General features: G+C 38.2%; 1 protein-coding gene across 2 annotated transcripts in view; it reads right to left on the bottom strand.

Moving 5' to 3' along the window:
• LOC124721218 overlaps positions 1 to 18,184 on the bottom strand; it is a 134,590-nt gene extending 116,406 nt beyond the window's left edge. For both annotated transcript variants that reach the window (XM_047246070.1, XM_047246069.1), the window contains exons 1-3: positions 18,056 to 18,184; positions 17,709 to 17,945; positions 16,526 to 16,683 (exon numbers count right to left, since the gene is read on the bottom strand). In XM_047246070.1, the coding sequence (XP_047102026.1) occupies positions 16,526 to 16,683; positions 17,709 to 17,945; positions 18,056 to 18,140 (480 nt within the window). In that variant the 5' untranslated portion in view covers positions 18,141 to 18,184. The remainder of the gene's footprint in view (positions 1 to 16,525; positions 16,684 to 17,708; positions 17,946 to 18,055) is intronic.
• Positions 18,185 to 19,797: the final 1,613 nt, after the last annotated feature.

Here is a 19,797-nt window from a genome sequence, read left to right as displayed (position 1 = left end):
TATCTACAACAACAGTTGACATTTCATCTGAAAGGAACCCACGGAATTTCGTATAGTGAGAAAGAAGTGGCAGATGAAACATTAGTATTTCTGCAGGATGAGTCAGTGGGAGGTACAGTGTCATACACGTTCGACTGTGCGAACAATGTACATGGGGGCTACAATGATGACAATATGTTTTTAAGTGAAAGTGAAACTGAAACAGGTGTCATACGATGCAGTTCATCACCCTTATTGGACAGGGAGCCACAAATCCCATTTCCAGTGAAATGTAGTGAAGGACAATCATTGCCCAAAGAGTGGGTACTAAACATAACCATGTACTTCAAAGATTATCTGCAGTGTAGTAAAAAAAAACAATTATGAACTGATGTTGAATAAGTCTGCAGCAACATGACCATGTAGGGCATAAGAAAAACTATGTATATTCAAGGGATGACAAAGTGCACTTGTTACAAAAACTGGTGTTTGTATGTTTCAAGGAAGCTCCATACAGTTTACAGGATATGGACGATAGTGACATACCACACTATGCACATCAAATTGTGCATGACATAGGTTACAGTGATTTCAAGGGAAGCTCGTACAACTTAAAACACTGCTACAAAATGGAAGCCTTAACATAACAAAATTTCAAACAAAATATCAACTTGATGATGCACAGAAAACTGCAGAATCGGCCAGAAAATTTGCAAATGAGATAAACACACTTATCCTATTGTTGAGCAAGAGATTTTTGTTCAACTCCGCCCAATCGGGACTTAAAGAGGAAATGCATATGAAAGGAGCCCTGAAAATTACAGACACTAGGATAGTTGTATCAAGATCAACTAACATCAATGCCATAACGGATTCATATACAATTATGCTGACTGTTAATCTAGATGGTACACTGGCTGGAAAGTTATTTATTGTGCCATGAGAAGTTGGAGGTGCCTTGCCTCCCTACGATTCATTCTCGTGTGCGTGATCTTACACAGGCAGGAGGGTATATTTACGTCACAGCAAGCAGGAGAGGGAATATGAGGGCAAGAGAACTACAACTATGGTATGAGCACTGCTTTTGGCCAACAGGTGGTCAAAAAACTTGCTTTTTCTTGATTATTGGTCTGCGTATAAAAATCATACTCTTTTAGAGCAAACTTTCTCTTCCGAAAAGTGTGTGACATTGAAATTCATACCACCTGAAACTACTGGACAAATTCTTGCTCTGGGTGTTTGTTTTATCTGTGCCTATAAAACATATTATTGCACTATACTCAGCTATGCCTTGAAGGATAGCCAGTTTCTGAGAAGCTCCAAGACAGACTGTTTTGCATTTGGTTGCATGCCATCACATTCCATCAGTTTTCATCTTCCTGCTGCAACAATATGTTTCTATATGCATTCTTCAGGAGAGGATGCCTAGCTGAACATCCTCCACAGTTTGAAACTCCTGAGAAGTGCGTTTTTTATCTTCATGATGCGAACCTTTGCGATCACTGTGGTGCAACACTTTTCATTCGGTGTTCATGGTGCAAGTTAATGGTTTGTTCTGAACATTTCTTGGATATCAACGATGTCCATTTTTGTGAAGTGTAATACACACATACCATAGAAGGTTGATCTCTGCACCTCCTGGACGCTCATTTTCTGTTGCCCTCCAGATGCACATGGTGAGTCATTAACAGCTAATATTTTTCCTCTCATAACTGTTAACACAACACTTTCAAATGAGCGTTACTAAAGATTGTACGACTGTACTTGCAACCTCACACTCAAGGGGTTCCTTGTGTGTGTAGACTGAAACATCTATGGATTCATTGCAGATGCACAGACAGTCTTGTGAAGCTATTCTGAACACATTTTCCAGAAACTGTTTTGAGAAGGTACTTTGACAACCCACAAACAATGGAAATATTTTGGAACTTGCAGCAACAAACAGGACTGACTTCTGACTTTATTGACAGTGTCGGTATATAGGTAGGAATTAGTGATCACAATATAAAAACAATGGTTACTGAAGATAACAAATCTATCAAGATTTGATACAATTGAAATTCCACCCATCTCTCCCTCTGAGATTAGGAAGATAATAAACTATCTCAAGAATAAAAGCTCACATGGAATTGATGGTATTTCCAGCAGGATAATAAAAGCTTGTTCCCAAGAAATAAGTGGAACTCTAAGCCACATATGTAATAGCTCTCTGAAGCAGGGTATTTTCCCAGATGGACTGAAGTATGCCATTGTTAAACCACTGCATAAAAAAGGGGATATGTCTGATGTCAACAACTACTGCCCGATCTCTCTTCTGACTGCTTTATCCAAAATTCTTGAAAAAGAAATGTATTGTAGAGTAGCTTCACACTTTTGTAAAAATAAAGTTTTAACAAAATGTAAGTTTGGTTTCCAGAAGAGTTTTTCCAATGGAAAATGCTATATATACTTTCACTAGTGAAATATTAAATGCTCTGAGTAACCGGAAGACACGCATTGGGATTTTTTGTGATCTATCAAAGGCTTTTGATTGTGTAAATCATGGCATACTTCTAGATAAGCTCAAGTACTGTGGTATGAATGGGACAGTACTCAAATGGTTTAAATTATACCCAACTAGAATTGTGCAGAAAGTTGAAATAAGCAGTTCACATAATATGCAAAAAACTGGTGATTTCTCAAACTGGGGAACAATCAAGAATGGGGTGCCGCAAGGTTCGGTCTTGGGTCCACTGCTGTTCTTAATATACAGGGTGTTACAAAAAGGTACGGCCAAACTTTCAGGAAATATCCCTCACACACAAATAAAGAAAAGATGTTATGTGGACAGGTGTCCGGAAACGCTTAATTTCCATGTTAGAGCTCATTTTAGTTTCGTCAGTATGTACTGTACTTCCTCGATTCACCGCCTGTTGGCCCAATTGAAGGAAGGTAATGTTGACTTCGGTGCTTGTGTTGACATGCGACTCATTGCTCTACAGCACATCAGTACGTAGCATCAACAGGTTAGTGTTCATCACGAATGTGGTTTTGCAGTCAGTGCAATGTTTAGAAATGCGGATTTGGCAGATGCCCATTTGATGTATGGATTAGCAAGGGCCAATAGCCGTGGCGCGGTACGTTTGTATCAAGACAGATTTCCAGAACGAAGGTGTCCCGACAGGAAGACGTTCGAAGCAATTGATCGGCGTCTTAGGGAGCACGGAACATTCCAGCCTATGACTCGTGACTGGGGAAGACCTAGAACAATGAGGACACCTGCAATGGACGAGGCAATTCTTCGTGCAGTTGATGATAACCCTAATGTCAGCGTCAGAGAAGTTGCTGCTGTACAAGGTAATGTTGACCATGTCACTGTATGGAGAGTGCTACGGGAGAGCCAGTTGTTCCCGTACCATGTACAGCATGTGCAGGCACTATCAGCAGCTGACTGGCCTCCACGGGTACACTTCTGTGAATTCCATGCGACGGAGGGTGGATGCATGTATCCTCACTAACGGAGGACATTTTGAACATTTCCTGTAACAAAGTGTTTGAAGTCACGCTGGTACATTCTGTTGCTGTGTGTTTCCATTCCATAATTAATGTGATTTGAAGAGAAGTAATAAAATGAGCTCTAACATGGAAAGTAAGTGTTTCTGGACCCTAATGTCAGCGTCAGAGAAGTTGCTGCTGTACAAGGTAATGTTGACCACGTCATTGTATGGAGAGTGCTACAGGAGAACCAGCTGTTCCCGTACCATGTACAGCATGTGCAGGCACTATCAGCAGCTGACTGGCCTCCACGGGTACACTTCTGCGAATGGTTCATCCAACAATGTGTCAATCCTCATTTCAGTGCAAATGTTCTCTTTACGGATGAGGCTTCATTCCAACGTGATCAAATTGTAAATTTTCACAATCAACATGTGTGGGCTGACGAGAATCGGCACGCAATTGTGTAATCACGTCGTCAACACAAATTTTCTGCGAACTTTTGGGAAGGCATTGTTGGTGATGTCTTGATTGGGCCCCATGTTCTTCCACCTACACTCAATGGAGCATGTTATCATGATTTCATATGGGATACTCTACCTGTGCTGCTAGAACATGTGCCTTTACAAGTACGACGCAACATGTGGTTCATGCATGATGGAGCTCCTGTACATTTCAGTTGAAGTGTTCGTACGCTGCTCAACAACAGATTCGGTGACCGATGGATTGGTAGAGGCGGACCAATTCCATGGCCTCCACGCTCTCCTGACCTCAACCCTCTTGACTTTCATTTATGGGGGCATTTGAAAGCTCTTGTCTACGCAACCCCGGTACCAAATGTAGAGACTCTTCGTGCTCATATTGTGGACGGCTGTGATACAATACGCCATTCACCAGGGCTGCATCAGCGCATCAGGGATCCCATGCGACGGAGGGTGGATGCATGTATCCTCGCTAACGGAGGGCATGTATCCTCGCTAACGGAGGACATTTTGAACATTTCCTGTAACAAAGTGTTTGAAGTCACATTGGTACATTCTGTTGCTGTGCGTTTCCATTCCATGATTAATGTGATTTGAAGAGAAGTAATAAAATGAGCTCTAACATGGAAAGTAAGCGTTTCCGAACACATGTCCACATAACATATTTTCTTTCTTTGTGTGTGAGGAATGTTTCCTGGAAGTCTGGCCGTACCTTATTGTAACACCCTGTATATTAATAACTTGCCATTCTATATTCACGAAGATGCAAAGCTGGTACTTTTTGCCAATGATACAAGTATAGCTATCACACCCAACAGACAAGAATTAACTACTGAAATTGTAAATGATGTTTTTCAGAAAATCATAAAGTGGTTCTCTGCAAATGGGCTCTCATTAAACTTTTACAAAACACAGTATATACAGTCCCACACAGTAAATGGAATGACACCATTAATAAATATAGACTTCGATCAGAAATCAGTAGCTAAGGTAGAATATTCAAAATTTCTAGGTGTATGTGTTGATGAGGGGTTGAATTGGAAAAAACACACTTAGGATCTGCTGAAACGTTTGAGTTCAGCTACTTATGCTATCAGGGTGATTGCAAATTTTGGCGATGTACATCTCAGTAAATTAGCTTACCACGCCTATTTTCATGCTCTGCTTTCATATGGCATCATAATATGGGGTAACTCATCACTGAGTAAAAGAGTATTCATTGCACAAAAGCGTGTAATCAGGATAATTGCTGGAGCTCATCCAAGATCATCCTGCAGACACTTATTTAAAGAGGTAGAGATCTTCACTGTAGCCTCACAATATATATATTCACTTACAAAATTTGTTATTAACAATCCGAACGAATTCAAAAGTAATAGCAGTGTACATGGCTACAATACTAGTCAAGGTTAAATCTAACTTTGGCTCAGAAGAGGTCTGACAGATAGCCATATAGTATTTAAAAAGAAATTAAAAGAATTTCTTAATGGCAACTCCTCCTACTCATTAGATGAATTTTTGGATATAGTAAGTGGGTAATTTCCCCAACGCCCACAAAAAAAGAGTCATGTAATACTTTGTGTAATGTAATATCTTGTATAGACACCTCTTATTAACCTGACACGTTCCACATCATTACGAAGTGTCGTATTCATGATCTATGGAACAAGTACTAATCTAATCTATAGAAGAGTATTAATGCCGGAAAGATCAGATAAACAGTTGTTGTCATCCTAGTTAGGCCATGAATTGACAAAATTTAAACTGACTGTAAATTGCACTCTGGAGAGGTACATCCTGACTAAGTGGATTAAGGACAGAAAAGACTCACCATGGTTTAATAACAGAAGTCAGAAAATGATGTAAAAGCAGACTTGCACTCTTAGTTCAAAAAAGAAGGTGGAAATGTTGACAGGCATAAATTTGTAGAAATTCATGTGTATATACAAATACTGGTGCATGAAGCATTCAACTTCCACCATCATACCTTAGCAAAATATTCTGTTGAGATACTGAGAAAATTCTGAATCTACGTAAAATCACGAAGTGGGTCAAAGGCTTCTATATAGTCACTCATTGACAAGTCTGGTGTTGCAATAGAAGACAGCAAAAGTAATGCTCAAGGTTTTAGATTTTGTGTTTAAGAAATCATGCAGGAGGATTGTCTAGACATACCTTCACCTGTCCGTCGCACAGAAGGGGGCACAGAAATAGGCACTGCTGGTGCTGAGAAGCAACTGAAAGAATTGAAAACAAACAAGTCACCAGGTCCCAATGGAATACCAGTTCCATTTTACACCCAGTACTCTTCAGCACTAAGCCCTAACTTAGTTTACATTCATCGTGAAACTATCATGACCTGGGGACACACACACACACACACACACACACACACACACACACACACACACACACACACACACACACAGAGATACCTCCCATATAAAAGTAGGGTAAAAGAATGGATCCATAAAATCATATGACCATGTCCTTAACATTGGTTTGCTGCAGACTTCTTGAACATATTCTCAGTTCGAATATAATACATTTCCACGAGATGAAAACCTTGTCCATGAATCAGCATGATTTTAGAAAGCATTGCTCATGCGGAATTCAGCTTGCCTTTTCTCACATTATAGCCCGCAAACCAAGGCTGAAGGGGAGCAGGCAGATTCTATACTTCAAGATTTCTGGAAAGCATTACAGACTGTTAACAAAGGTCTGAGCATTCAGAACAGGTTCCCTGACATGTGGGTGAGTCAAAGGCTGTTTAAGTAATAAAATCAAGTATGTTGTCCTTGAATGCTGGTGTTCATCAGTGACAGAGGTGTCATACAGACAGATCCCAGGAAGTGTGATAGGACAGTTCTTGTTCTGTATATACATAAATGATATGACAGATTGGCTTGGCACCAGTCTGTGACTGTTTGCTGATAAAATTGTAGTATATGGGAAGAAAATACTGAATGACTGCAGAAAGGTACAGGATGACTTAGACGAAATTTCAATTTGATGTTGTGAATGGCAGCCAGCTTTAAATGTAGAAAAACGTAAGTTAATACAGATGACTAAAAAATCCTGTACTGTTCAAATACAGCATTAGTAATGTGGTGCCTGACCCAGTCATGATGATTAAATATTTAGATGTAATGCTGGAAAACTGGGAAATATGAAGTTGGCGGATAAAACTCTATCTCTATTCCAGGTTAAAATAGTTTAATGATGAAACTACCAAACTTTTGAAAAACTCAAAGATAAATACTTTACGCAGAGGTGAAGGAAACAGTGAAACACACTGTGTTGCATCTTCAAACTAAGGCAGCAAAAAGAAAGCCGAAGTCTTAAATTTTTTGTTTGAGAAATCATTCATGCTGGAGGATTGTACATCAAACAAACATACAGAGTCCCGTATGGAGCCCATTGTAATAGGCATCCCTGATGTACAGAAGCAACTGAAAGAGTTGAAAACAAGGAAGTCGCCAGGTCTGGATTGAATCCCAATTTTCAGTTTTACAGAAAGTACTCTACAGCACTGACCCCTTACTTATTGCATATCTCTCCCCCCAGCAGAAAGCCCAAGCGACTACAAAAAGGTGCTGTTGACTCTTGCATAAAAGAAAGGTAAAAGAGCACACCAACAAAATTAAAGACCAGTACCCCTAACATCGTTTTCCTGCAGAATTCTTGAAAATACTCTCAATTCGAATATAATAAATTTCCTTGAGATGGAAAAGCTTCTGGCCACAACCAGAACAGACTTAGAAAGCATTGCTTGTACAAAACGCAGCTTGCCCTTTTCTTGCGAGATATCCTATGAAACACGAATGAAGAGCAACAGGCAGATTCCATATTCTTATATTTTCAGGAAACATTAACGTGGTGCCTCACTGCAGACTTAATGAAGGTATGAGCATATGGAAAAGGTTCCCAGGTAATCAAGTGGTTCTCTTTGTTAGTATCGACAGGGACTGTGATTGCTGTGTGCAGATGTGAGCAAAGTTGGTATCACTTTGCTCTCAGCTCTAAGCTGTGATGGTTTTGGTTACACAGCTTGAGGCTGCAATGGATGGGCATCACTGCTGTGGGCTGGCCGTGGGGATCCAATGGACAATCATCATTACTCACGAGTCTGCCAATCAGTTAGCACAGGTGTCCAGTCCAGTTACAGCTTGCTTTAAGGTTAATCCCTCCACATTGGTCGTGTGGGAGGCCATCTAGGGCCATGGCAGGTGACGAAAGCCTATCCAGGGTGCCAAACTTAAGGTCTCCCCAGTTAGTCTGACAAACAGATTCCGGGTACTGTCTGTGGCTGACACTGTTCCTCAGCCAGATGCAGTCGCTTACCCTGTTTCACAGAAAACCTCTCAGCCTGCAAGATACAGGCAATCACAGAGGGAGGGATTATTGGTAGGTGTGTTATGAAGACCCTTAGGGACATATCTGCCAAAGAGGGGAAGAAGGCCTATGTGCACTCCATGTGCATAACAGATGTGGAATAGGTCCTTCCAGATGCCATGAAGAGCACAGGGTGCAGTCAACTGCAGGTGGTGGCTAACGTCGGTATCAATGATGTGAGTCACTTTGGACCGGAAGAGATTCTCTCTGGTTTCAAGCCGCTACTGTAAGTAGTAAAGACTGCCAGTGTTGCTTGCAAGATGAAATCAGAGCTCACCATTTGCAATATACTTGACAGGACCAATTGTGGATCTCACGTACAGAACCAAGTGGAGGGTCTGAAACTGAGGCTCAGACAGTTGTGTGTCCATGTAGGCTGCAGATTCCTCAACTTGTGCCATAAGGTGGTGGGGTTTCAGGTTCACTTAATATGTCACGAGTCCCTTACATGCAGGAGGCTACATGCGTAGCAGGGGCTGTGTGGCGTGGACTGGGTGCTTTTTTAGGTTAGAGGGCTTTGGGGAACCACAGAAGGATTAAGCCTCAAAGGGTTTGGTTGAACACAGCAAGAACATGCATCCAGGAACCACTGGAATAACAGTTGTAAATTACTGTAGCTGTGTTGGGAAAGCACCAGAGCTCAAAGCACTAATATAAAGCACTGATGCTCAAATTGTTATAGGCACCGAAATCAGGCTAAAGACAGAGATACGTTAAGTGGAAATTTTTGCGAAGGACATAACGGTATTCAGAAAGAATAGGCTAAATACAGTTCGAGGTGGAATGTTTGTTGCTGTTAGTAGTAGTAGTAGTAGTAATAGTAGTTTATCTTGTAGCAAAATTCAAGTAGACAGTTCCTCTGAGTTAGTGTGGGCAAAGGCCATTCTTGGGAACCAAAATAAAATATAACTGGATCCTTTTACCTATCTCCTAACTCAGATGTTACAATTGCTGAAAACTTCAAAGAAAACTAGAGTCTAATTTCAAACACATACCCGCCTCATACAATTGTAGCTGGTAGTGACTTCAATTTATCCCTTATATGTTGGTGAAAATACATGTTTAAATCCGGAGGTATGCATAAAACATCAACTCTAATCGTGCTAAATGCACGCTCTGAAAATTATTTCGAGCAGTTAGTTCATGAGTCCACTCTAAAAGTAAACGGTTGTGAAAACACACTTGACTTCTTAGCAACAAATAATCCTGAACTAATAATGAACATCAAAACAGCTACAGGGATTTGTGAACACACGGTGGCTGTAGCAGGACTGAATCCCGTAACTCCCAAATCCTCCAAAAATAAATGAGAAGTATACCTACTCAAACAAGTAGATAAAAATTAGTTTGAGGCCTTCCTGAGAGACCATCTCCACTCCTTCCAAATTAACAATGTAGGAGGTTCATTTAAAAACTTCCAGAATGTTCTTAATTTTGCCCCAATGGTGTGCTGGAGCGAAATGTGGTTAGCATCGCTAAACACACCTGTGTTTAATGTGAAATTGCCAGAAGTTTCATTGTTGTATGTCAGTTAGTTATTGTTCAGTGCTTTATTGAGTGGAATCTTGTGTCACACAGTTTGCAAATTTCGAGACGGCATAGTTAGAGGAGCAATGGGTCTGGATTAAATTTTGCATGGAACTCAAGAAAACCTTTACAGAGACACACTAAATAATGCAGGAAGCCTGCAGTGATGAGTGATTAAGCCATACTTGGTGTTATAAATGGTTCAAACGGCTTAAAAATGGCTGTACGAAAGTTACAAATGACCCTCATTCAGGGGGCCCTTGGACAACGACCGATGACGTTCATGTCAGGAATGTCAACGAAACTGTGGTTGCCAGTCAACAAATGAATGTCCAAGAGAATGCAGAAGAGTGTAACATTTCAGTAGGATAACGTCATGAAATCCTAATACAGCATCTTGGAACGCATAGTTGGTGCATGGCTATCACCCAAAAAACGAAATCATTGTGCTGCCTCATCCTCCATACTCTCCAGACCTGGCCCCAGCAGACTTTTTTGTTATTTCCAAAGTTGAAAATACTGTTGAAAGAATGGATATTTGCAACAATAGACGAGCTAAAAGAAAATTAGCAGATGATGCTTCATGCAACCCAACAAGAGGCATACCAAGACTGCTTCTGGAAGTGGGAATGGCACTGAGAGCGGTGTGTCAATTGTGGAGGAGAGTATTTCGAAGGAGACAACATACAGTAAGTAAAAGGTAAGCATAGAAAAATTTTGTGCACAATGTTCCAATTCTTTTTGAACAGACTTCGTAAATGTAGACCAGATGTTGCTTGAATTCAAGATAGTGTACTGACAGCAATTGAGAGATTTATACCAAATAAATTAACAAATGATGCGAGTTGATCCCCCTTGATACACAAAATGGGCCAGAACAGTGATGGAGGAAAAAACCACGCCAAATTTAAACAAATGCAAAATCCCCAAGACTGACAAACTTTTACAGAAGCTCAAAATTTACAATGGACTTCAATTAGAGAAGCTTATAATAGCTTTCACAAAGAAAGTTTGTCTTGAAACCTGGCGGAAAATCCAAAGATACTCTGGTTATATGTAAAGTATGCTAGGGATAAGAGACAATCAATGCCTTCTATGAGTGACAGCAATGGAAATACTAACGATGACAGTGGAGTTACTTAACACAACCTTCCGAAATTCCTTCACCAAAGATGATGAAGCAAATATTCCATAATTTGATTCAAGATATCCTTGGAGTAGTGAAGCAACTTCAATCATTTAATAACAGCAAGTCTTCGAGTCCAGACTGTATAGCAATTAGGTTCCTTTTAGAGTATGCTGATGTAATAGCTCCATATTTAACAATCATGTACAACTGCTGGTTCGACAAAAGATCCATACACAAAGACTGGAAAATTGCACAGGTCCCCCCCCCCCCAAATATTCAAGAAAGGCAATAAGAGTAATCCAATAAATTACAGGCCCATATCATTAACGCCAATATGTAGCAGAATTTTTGAGACATATATTGTGTCTGAACAATAGTGGCCAATAAATCAAATATTGCTACAATTTTCACACCATCAGGAATGTCAAGAAAGCAGTAGTGTTGGAAATTAACCCACTCTTCAAACAACTGTGAGAGAAGAAGTCGCATCCATCCTATTAAACATGAACTTATCTTTCACTGTTTTAATCTAATATTTCATCATAGTTCTTTAATGGTATATTTATCCAGTTCAAGCAGTTTTAGTCAAATACTGTTTGTGTGTAAGAATTTACTTGAACAGGGATTTGGCAAAGGTGGTTGTTTGTGTAACATTGGAGTGGAGAAGTACATGGAGAAACTATTATATATTGCCTGTATACACTGTCAGCATTAATTACCTTTGGAATGATGAGTGAGTTCACAAAGAAAAGTGCCTGAACAAAAGTGTTTGCCGATGAAAAAGTTTAAGAATCCACATCAATATGATATATATTAATCCTATGATTACTATCTAATAATAGTATAATGATCTTTTTGTTCATGTTTGCTTTCAAAATAATGTTTCAAAAAAGCAATTCAGCAAATCGCAACTGAGCGAATACAAGTTTGTTCTTTTTGACCCATACACATTCGGGTGAAGTTTCACCATTGACATACTGATGTTATACATAAGTAACATAATACAGGAACATCCTTATTAGTTACAGATGACAGACAGCTATGCAGACATCAGTATGTGTTATTAAGAAAATAAAATTAAATCACTGATGACACCAAAACTTCAGCGAAATATGTATAGGTAAAAAAAGAAGGAAATTGTGTGGTAAAAGTGCACTTATGGTACACTGCAGGTTTTCCATTGTGTGTTGTAGTTAGTAACTGTTGACCCTATGAATGACAGGAATTAAACGTTATGAATTGCGAGTCAGTCACCACTAGCCTATCAGAATGCTCGTCATAATTTCCTATGGCTCATAAATAAAGTTAGTTTTTATTTTATTCTGTTAGGTTCGAATTTAACCACATTCTTGGAATTTTCAATAAAATCATAAATAAGCAGGTTACTGCAACGATGGATGTATATCTTGGGCTATGCTACACATGAATCCATTGTGGCAATTGTATTTTCATGCTGAGATTTGTTGGCTTTCCCAGCTCCCGACATATCCTAGACCCCAGGCTATATGTACTGGTCAGTCTGTCAGCAGTTATAGTTTTCTTCTGGTCTCATAGAAAACAAATCAAAGCAGAAATTCTGCTGGCAGAAATCATTCTGCAATTATCAATGGCAACTGGATACTATAAACCAATTGGCTACAACAGATGAAAACAAATTGCCAATATCAACACCCAGGGAAGAGCCTGTTACAATGTAACCACACTTTGGTCAATTGTCTTTGCTCAATGTGAAAACCTTTATTCAAAATAATATTATAATCACAAAACATCCTTTAGAGCAGCCCTATCAATTTGATCAAATTTTATCCTATGAAGCATGGCAAAAAAAAAGTGGGGGGAGGGGGTCAAAATAAACTGGGCACGATCTAATGATGACATTTTACAGTGGCTTCAACAAACTTCAGACATAGCAGCAATGTGTAACTACAGAAAGAGGAAGACAGGACAGATTTCAGGCTATGAAATGAAGTTTTGTAGAGCAGTTATATTCATCAATGAGTAAGAAATAGTCACTTACAGCAGCATCACAGCTGCACGAAAGACGGTGGGTTACAGAAATGATTTGTTGAGCTATGTAAAGAGTATACAATGCAATATTGTCAAAAAGAAAGTTCCATTAGCACCCAGGAGGAAGAAGAAATGTCAGACCAAATAGCAGATGGACCCAAAACACACATAACTGAAACAGCCACTGCTTGGTGGAAGACAAAGAAATACAATAACGACATTATTCTTTTGAGTACATAATTATCAATAACAATAATCAAGAGGTTAATATGGAGAGCTGCATCAACCAGTCTGCAGGCTGAAGAAAACAACATGTATTGTTATTTACTTACTTACTCATTACCATTAAATAAATGTTTAGTGAGTATCCATTAACGTTAGTGGCCATAAGCAAGAAACCTTGAATAAATTAACCTTCAGGTTGATAACAGCCATTCTTTTTTAAGCAAACTTTCCAATACTACTACGGACCAATCTCAGAACAATGCACGTGAACACACTGGCTAAAGTCTACATCAGGGCCAGCGACAGTCACAGCGGTGCTAATCTTCTGCTCATATGTTGGCAACGCGTAAGTTTCACATAGCCAATAGTATGACTGAGATAACCAAGAAGAGGTGAGAAGTGAGGCAATGTGTTTCTACCAGAAAAATTGAAAACAATGTCTTGTTTGATGTTTTTCTGTTTATTTGTGTGCGTTCAGAGAAATATTTTGTGACTATGGCTGTGAGTGCTATAAAGTCGACTGATTTAAATGATTTAGTTCTGCACAGCAACGTCATCCGTTGGAGCATGTCTCATGGATTAATTACAGAGAGACAAAAATGTATCAAATGTGATGGTAAAATGACAACGCAATTGATCTGCACAAAAACAATGAGTAAGTGGGTCAATGTTTTTTAATTAAATCATGGGAGAAGGTATGCCGATTGATGTTTATCCGTAAAAGAGCAGCACATTCAATATATTAATAAACATTGGTCCACCTACCTTCTGCCATGATTTAATTAGAAAACACTGATCCACTTAGTCAGTGTGCTCATGCAGACCGATTGTGTAGAAACACAGAGCAGATACATATTTCACTGTTTTTTCAAATATATCATTGGTTATGATGATTTCCTTGGTTTCCAAATACTATCACAGTGTAAACAACTGTCATTTAGACAAGGAGCAATTGCATTTATAATCCTTGTTTACAACAATGTTTCACCCTTTATGTATTACTTCGAAACAAGTCGTCTGCCTGCTGCTCTCTCAATGGCTGCATAACACAAACAGCCACACACTTTCTTTTGTTCACATCAAGTGCTGACAACATTCCTGCACGAAACACATAAGTACGCCACTGGACCTATTCTAGACTTTTACCAACACATTTCTCCTCCACTGTGATCATGACATTTCACCTCAGACCACCATTATAAAAGACAGATTGATATTTCATTTTAGATAATTAATTAAACAAAATAACACAGACCAACAAAGCATATGCTACTTGTCCTTTTCTATATTAATGACTTCAATGACAACTGATGATATCAGCCTTCACTTACTTCAAACTGCTCAGATATTGTTACAGTTAGTATTAATTTGGATATTATGATTAATTCAGTCTCTTGTCACCAATTTTATGGTGTGATAATTCTCACAATACTGTTACTTCTGTAACTATATAGCAAGATTGTATGTGGTAATATAATATTTAGCTTTCCCACATTAGGTGTCTATAAATGGACAGTATGTAACCATATTTAAATACAGCATTATAGGCTAGAGACTATTTCACCAAAATATTTTCAGGTTGAAAGTCTACATTCCCATGAATCAATTTTTGTTTAATGAAGAAACAAGTTTGGTTTCACTAGTTTTCATGGCCGGGAATGATATTCTAATTTTCTCCACATTTATTAGTGATTATTACAATTCCAATTAGAACTGAAAACATGACGAATACGAACCTGATGATTTTGTTAGTGTTCATAAAATAAAGTTAAAATTTAATACATTGTAGTCACCATTACTGCAAAAAATTATACTGTTTTATCATAAACTTCAGACACAATGAGAAAGCTCATACTACATATAAAATCTGCAGGATTACATTGTTATGGCTTATTAAAGTGGATAAAGAGGAATATTGGATACAAGTCATCGGCTTTGACCAGTAATGTAGGAAACACACAACAAAAACTGTATACAATATGGGACTATAATCAGTAGTAACTTTTTCAAATGGTCTAAGCTACCAATCAGTCTGCCACTACATCCAGGATATTTTAATTTCACATTTGTTCAATCTGCCAACTCAAAGCCAAAATGTCACCACTTTACAACTCAACCTAGTCCTTGGGAAAAGCTACACCTCAGTCTGTCACCACAAGCCCCCCCCCCCCCCCATCCCCACCACATTTGTTGTCTTCACCAAGTAACAACTGGCCTGCTGTGAATACACACACGAAAAGAGGACATCACAGCAGCTGTTAATATTATGTCAGTGGTCAAAACCAATAACTTTATGAACTATTCCTCTTGATCCATTAAACCTAGTCAGATGTCAACACAGAATAATATGCTTAATTCCACAGTATTCCTAATCTTGACTAGGAACTTTGAGGTACTCACAAAATGAAGCAAAAATGACAAACAGAGTCACACAAGAAAATTTTGTGTCAGAATAATATGTAGTGGCTGCTGATCATTCTACTGCAGGAGTTTTTCAGTCTGACTGATAAAACTAATGATATTACAGAAACAGATTCACCACCATTTTGTGACATGCTATGTCACTATGTGATAAAGTCAAGTATGTGAGAAATATTTACAGGAACATGCTTCAAACCGTTGCCCTGGAATATAATAACAATAGATTTTGGTTGCAACACTACATGATGTTTCAAACTGGATGTTGTTCACACTACTGTTATAGTAACCTGAAGCATGACACTATAGGTACTATTAAGCATTGAAGTTAGTGTTAAAAAATGGAAAAACAAAGGCTGAATATTCAGCACTTTTTTAAATTTTTTGCAAGGAAACAACAAAGTTTGTTCAAATATGGATCTATGTTTGTATTCTTAAAAAATTACAAACCAACCTCTACTTTTTTTGTGCATGACCATTTCACAAGCACGTTTCACTGTATTTTATTGACAATCATGCAGTGTGTAACAGATCAAGAGCCTGAGAATCCACAGAGAATAACAAAGATTCTGTATGTCACTGAAGGTAGCCACAATTAGCAACATTAAAATTTAACGTGCATCTTGACCTTACCATACACAACTCCACCAATGTTACCAATGCAGAAGCTCAGATATGTGTAACAAAAATGACTTAGTACATTTTTTTTTGTCAGCTGCCCCTCCCCAAAACAAATCTTTTCACAATTCACTGACTCTTTCTCTGAATTCAAATAACCTAAGACTTCCTAATTTCTCAAGACAAGTTGCCACATTGTATTAAATGAAAAAAATAGTGGAGAAGAACTTAAATGCCAATTAAATAGACAACTATAAAAAGAAATACCGACCTGGTATGCAAACTGCCACACTCCTTCTAAACTGGACCGACAATTAACAGGCACATAATTTTCTGAGAAAAGTGTTATCAGCTGTTGATCCGAATGTAAACCTCTGCAAACTCTCTCAACTGTTGGTTCTTCATTTGCTCCAATTGTGACACAGGGTGCTGCATAAACACAGGATTGTGTAAGATTTTGCACTTGCTACAAATACAATCATAACCTGAATTCTCTGCATGGTACTGCAATCTTGTTACATCGCACATAACCTTTTTTCCCCAAATGTATTGGAAAATATTTAAGCAATCTGATGGTACAACTGCTATTAATATGCTGTAAGTGTATATAAACATCTCCAAGTCCGGATCTACGTAAATAATATTTTCCTTTTAGAAAGCTATTTGCACATAACTGTATTACACCACTAAAAAGTATATATCCAATCTTACAAAATAATTGTTGCATTACTTTAGTGTACTACTTTCTCACTACACAAGAGAACACAGCAAACTACCAAACATACAAGAAATAACAATAACATAAAAAAAAACATTTTTCAGGTCTGACTTTCTACTTTATAACCAAAAACTGGCAAAGGGGTTGCATAATTAAGTAATGCTGTACCTGATGATAATCTCCCAGAGTACATTCTTATGCACAGTTTTTAAATACTGTTATGTAGCTTTTACCATTGCTGAACACTGTTCCTGGTACACACTTCTCAGGGTTAACCATGGCTAAACCAGGAACAAAAAATTAGACTGACAACTTCACAAGGCCACAACTACTGATCTGTTAAGCTGCAGTCATACAGAGTTAAGAAAAGGCAACTGATACATCAGAACTAAGCACAACTGTTAACTCAAAGTAAAGAACAGCATTCATGCTGCACTCAGTTCGACAATAAATGCCCAAATCATATCTATTATATGGGCACAAACAATGTATTTCCAAACCACGTAAGTCTTACACATCAGCTAGAGTCAACTGACAATCAGTAATTACAATTCAATTTATACAATCTAAAACATTTGATCACGTGTTTCGCATATCTGTACGGTTGGAACTGATATCCCATCCAAGTGCTTTTAAGTGATTTCTTAAATCAAATGTCGAGAAGTTTTTACGGGTATGATTTATTAGGATTTGTTTCTGTTGTATTGAGAATCACATCAAATCTAAGCGCACTTACTCTCTATTTTCTCTAGAACGTTCACTGTCCGTACAATGAGCTTCACACAATTATAACAAGTTAACGTATCTTCCTGGAAAACAAACGTGTAGTTGACATGGTATTCTTCTTTCATTGCGAGGCAGCGCCCCTTCCTCGACATTGAATCTCCGTTGATCTCCGTAATGGTACTCTTCCCATTTTCCCAAGAAAACCATGAATCTTGAATAACGGGTGGAATTGTACAATTGGCTGAAACTGCAATTCGGAAATGATTGGTGACTCATATGCATATTCCTTAATGAAAGAGAAACACAAAACCATAACTTAAAATTTTGTAAACAAACAAAATAATTTGGCACACTCACTCAATGCTATATGCAAAAGGACTATGGACAACATAAACATAAGTTTAAAGCGCATTTTTGGAATTACAAATTTGTCCACGCCCATACCCTAACAACTTAAACACAACACAGCAACTGACGCTTGAACGTCAAAGACGTTACATCAAAGACATTATACATTTTCAGAGCTTCTATGGTTAGAAACGAAAAGGACGAAGGTAGATCGTACGTTAATTATGATTAATATACTTTATGTCAAATTATTGAAGTTCACTAGCGTAATCAAGAGCATATGAAACTTTTAAACTATTAAATAATAAAAACGCTAAATTCAGTTAAGAGTAGCTGTCAAGACCTGAAGAACTTTACTGAAACAAGTCCGGTTATAGTTGCCACCGGTGCTACCAGACAGTCAAAGCAGGAATACTGTCAGTGTCAGATTCGAATAGTGATGGGCTAAACTGCGATTTTCTGATAGCAGTGATTTCTGTGAATGCTACTTTTCAGTATCTGTTATTCTTAACTGTGATTTGTTGCAGTTACGGAATCCAGATCTTGTATCCCTTGTATCCCAACGCACTCTACCCTTGCTATTTCTGCGACTTCTGCAATCTCTGTGACTCCTGCGATTTCAGCGACTTATCACCGTTTGAAAAGTTACACTTGTTTACAAAGAAAATTGCATCTCAACAAAACTGTCATTAGTAAGTATGTTTTACAATTGTTCTTCCGTTGGCTTTACTTTTGTATTAAAGAAACAATTGTCAAAATATTAATAATGTAATTAATATGTACCGTAATAGTTCGTGTTTAGAAAACGAATTCTAACGTATTGGTATGTTCACAGGTACACGAACTACGTCTTTAGACTGGCTTAGTCAGACGAGAAGTTAGTTTCTAAGTGTTTCGATGACCTTAATTTGTAGAAAAATAAGGAATTAAAGACTTCAAATCAACCTGACGAAAACAAATAAATCTACCAATAACTCTTAAATGAGATCGTTCTTGCAAGTGTGAAACATCCCCCACTGAGTGGCTTTCATTACAGCAAATATTAGTAATACTACTCTGTCAGTTACATTGCTTGTAATTAGTGACAGCAAAATTGTTTAATGATCCTTGTGATTTTGCAGACGCAGTTCCGACTTTGATTTCTGCTGTACGTATCTATCCACATCAAGGATCTTGGGAGAGAATCGTGAAGATTCAAGACAGCTCTTAGAGGATTTGCAGTTTAAAAGTGCCATAATTATGAAATAAGTGTTCAGAATGAGTGATTGAACTGTGTTTAATTGAAGTTGTTATGTGATTTGAAAGGAATCATAAATGTTAAATACAGTGAGTAAATAATGAAAATCTCATTTTACACATGTTAAGCCATCCTATACCCGTAAATTTTCCGCCATGCATTTTGAGGCTGTTGATATGAAAGTGGGAAGTACAGATCTTGCAGTTAAATCAGGAATAGTTTAAGTGCAGTACTTGAAGGTAACCCAGAAAAAGCTTACTTACGTAGGTGGTTGTAGTGATGGCAAAAAGTTCTTGTGTGTGCAGTTGCCATGTAGAACACCAGGTGTAAAATTTTTCTCCAGACTCTTGAACTGTGTCAGAACAAAGGTGAAGCACTCATATAACTCAACACTATTTTTTTTGATTTCATTACACTTTTACAGATGTCTGAGTTCTGCTGTATTGACATTGTAAAGTCCTGTGGGCATGTGGAGTATTAACCAAAATTGTCATATTGAAAGCAGGATGAAACA

Source organism: Schistocerca piceifrons, chromosome X (assembly GCF_021461385.2).
Source record: "Schistocerca piceifrons isolate TAMUIC-IGC-003096 chromosome X, iqSchPice1.1, whole genome shotgun sequence".
Taxonomy (NCBI): Eukaryota; Metazoa; Arthropoda; class Insecta; order Orthoptera; family Acrididae; genus Schistocerca; species Schistocerca piceifrons.
Note: the sequence above shows the minus strand (reverse complement) of the source record. Positions and strands in the feature narration are given on the sequence as shown.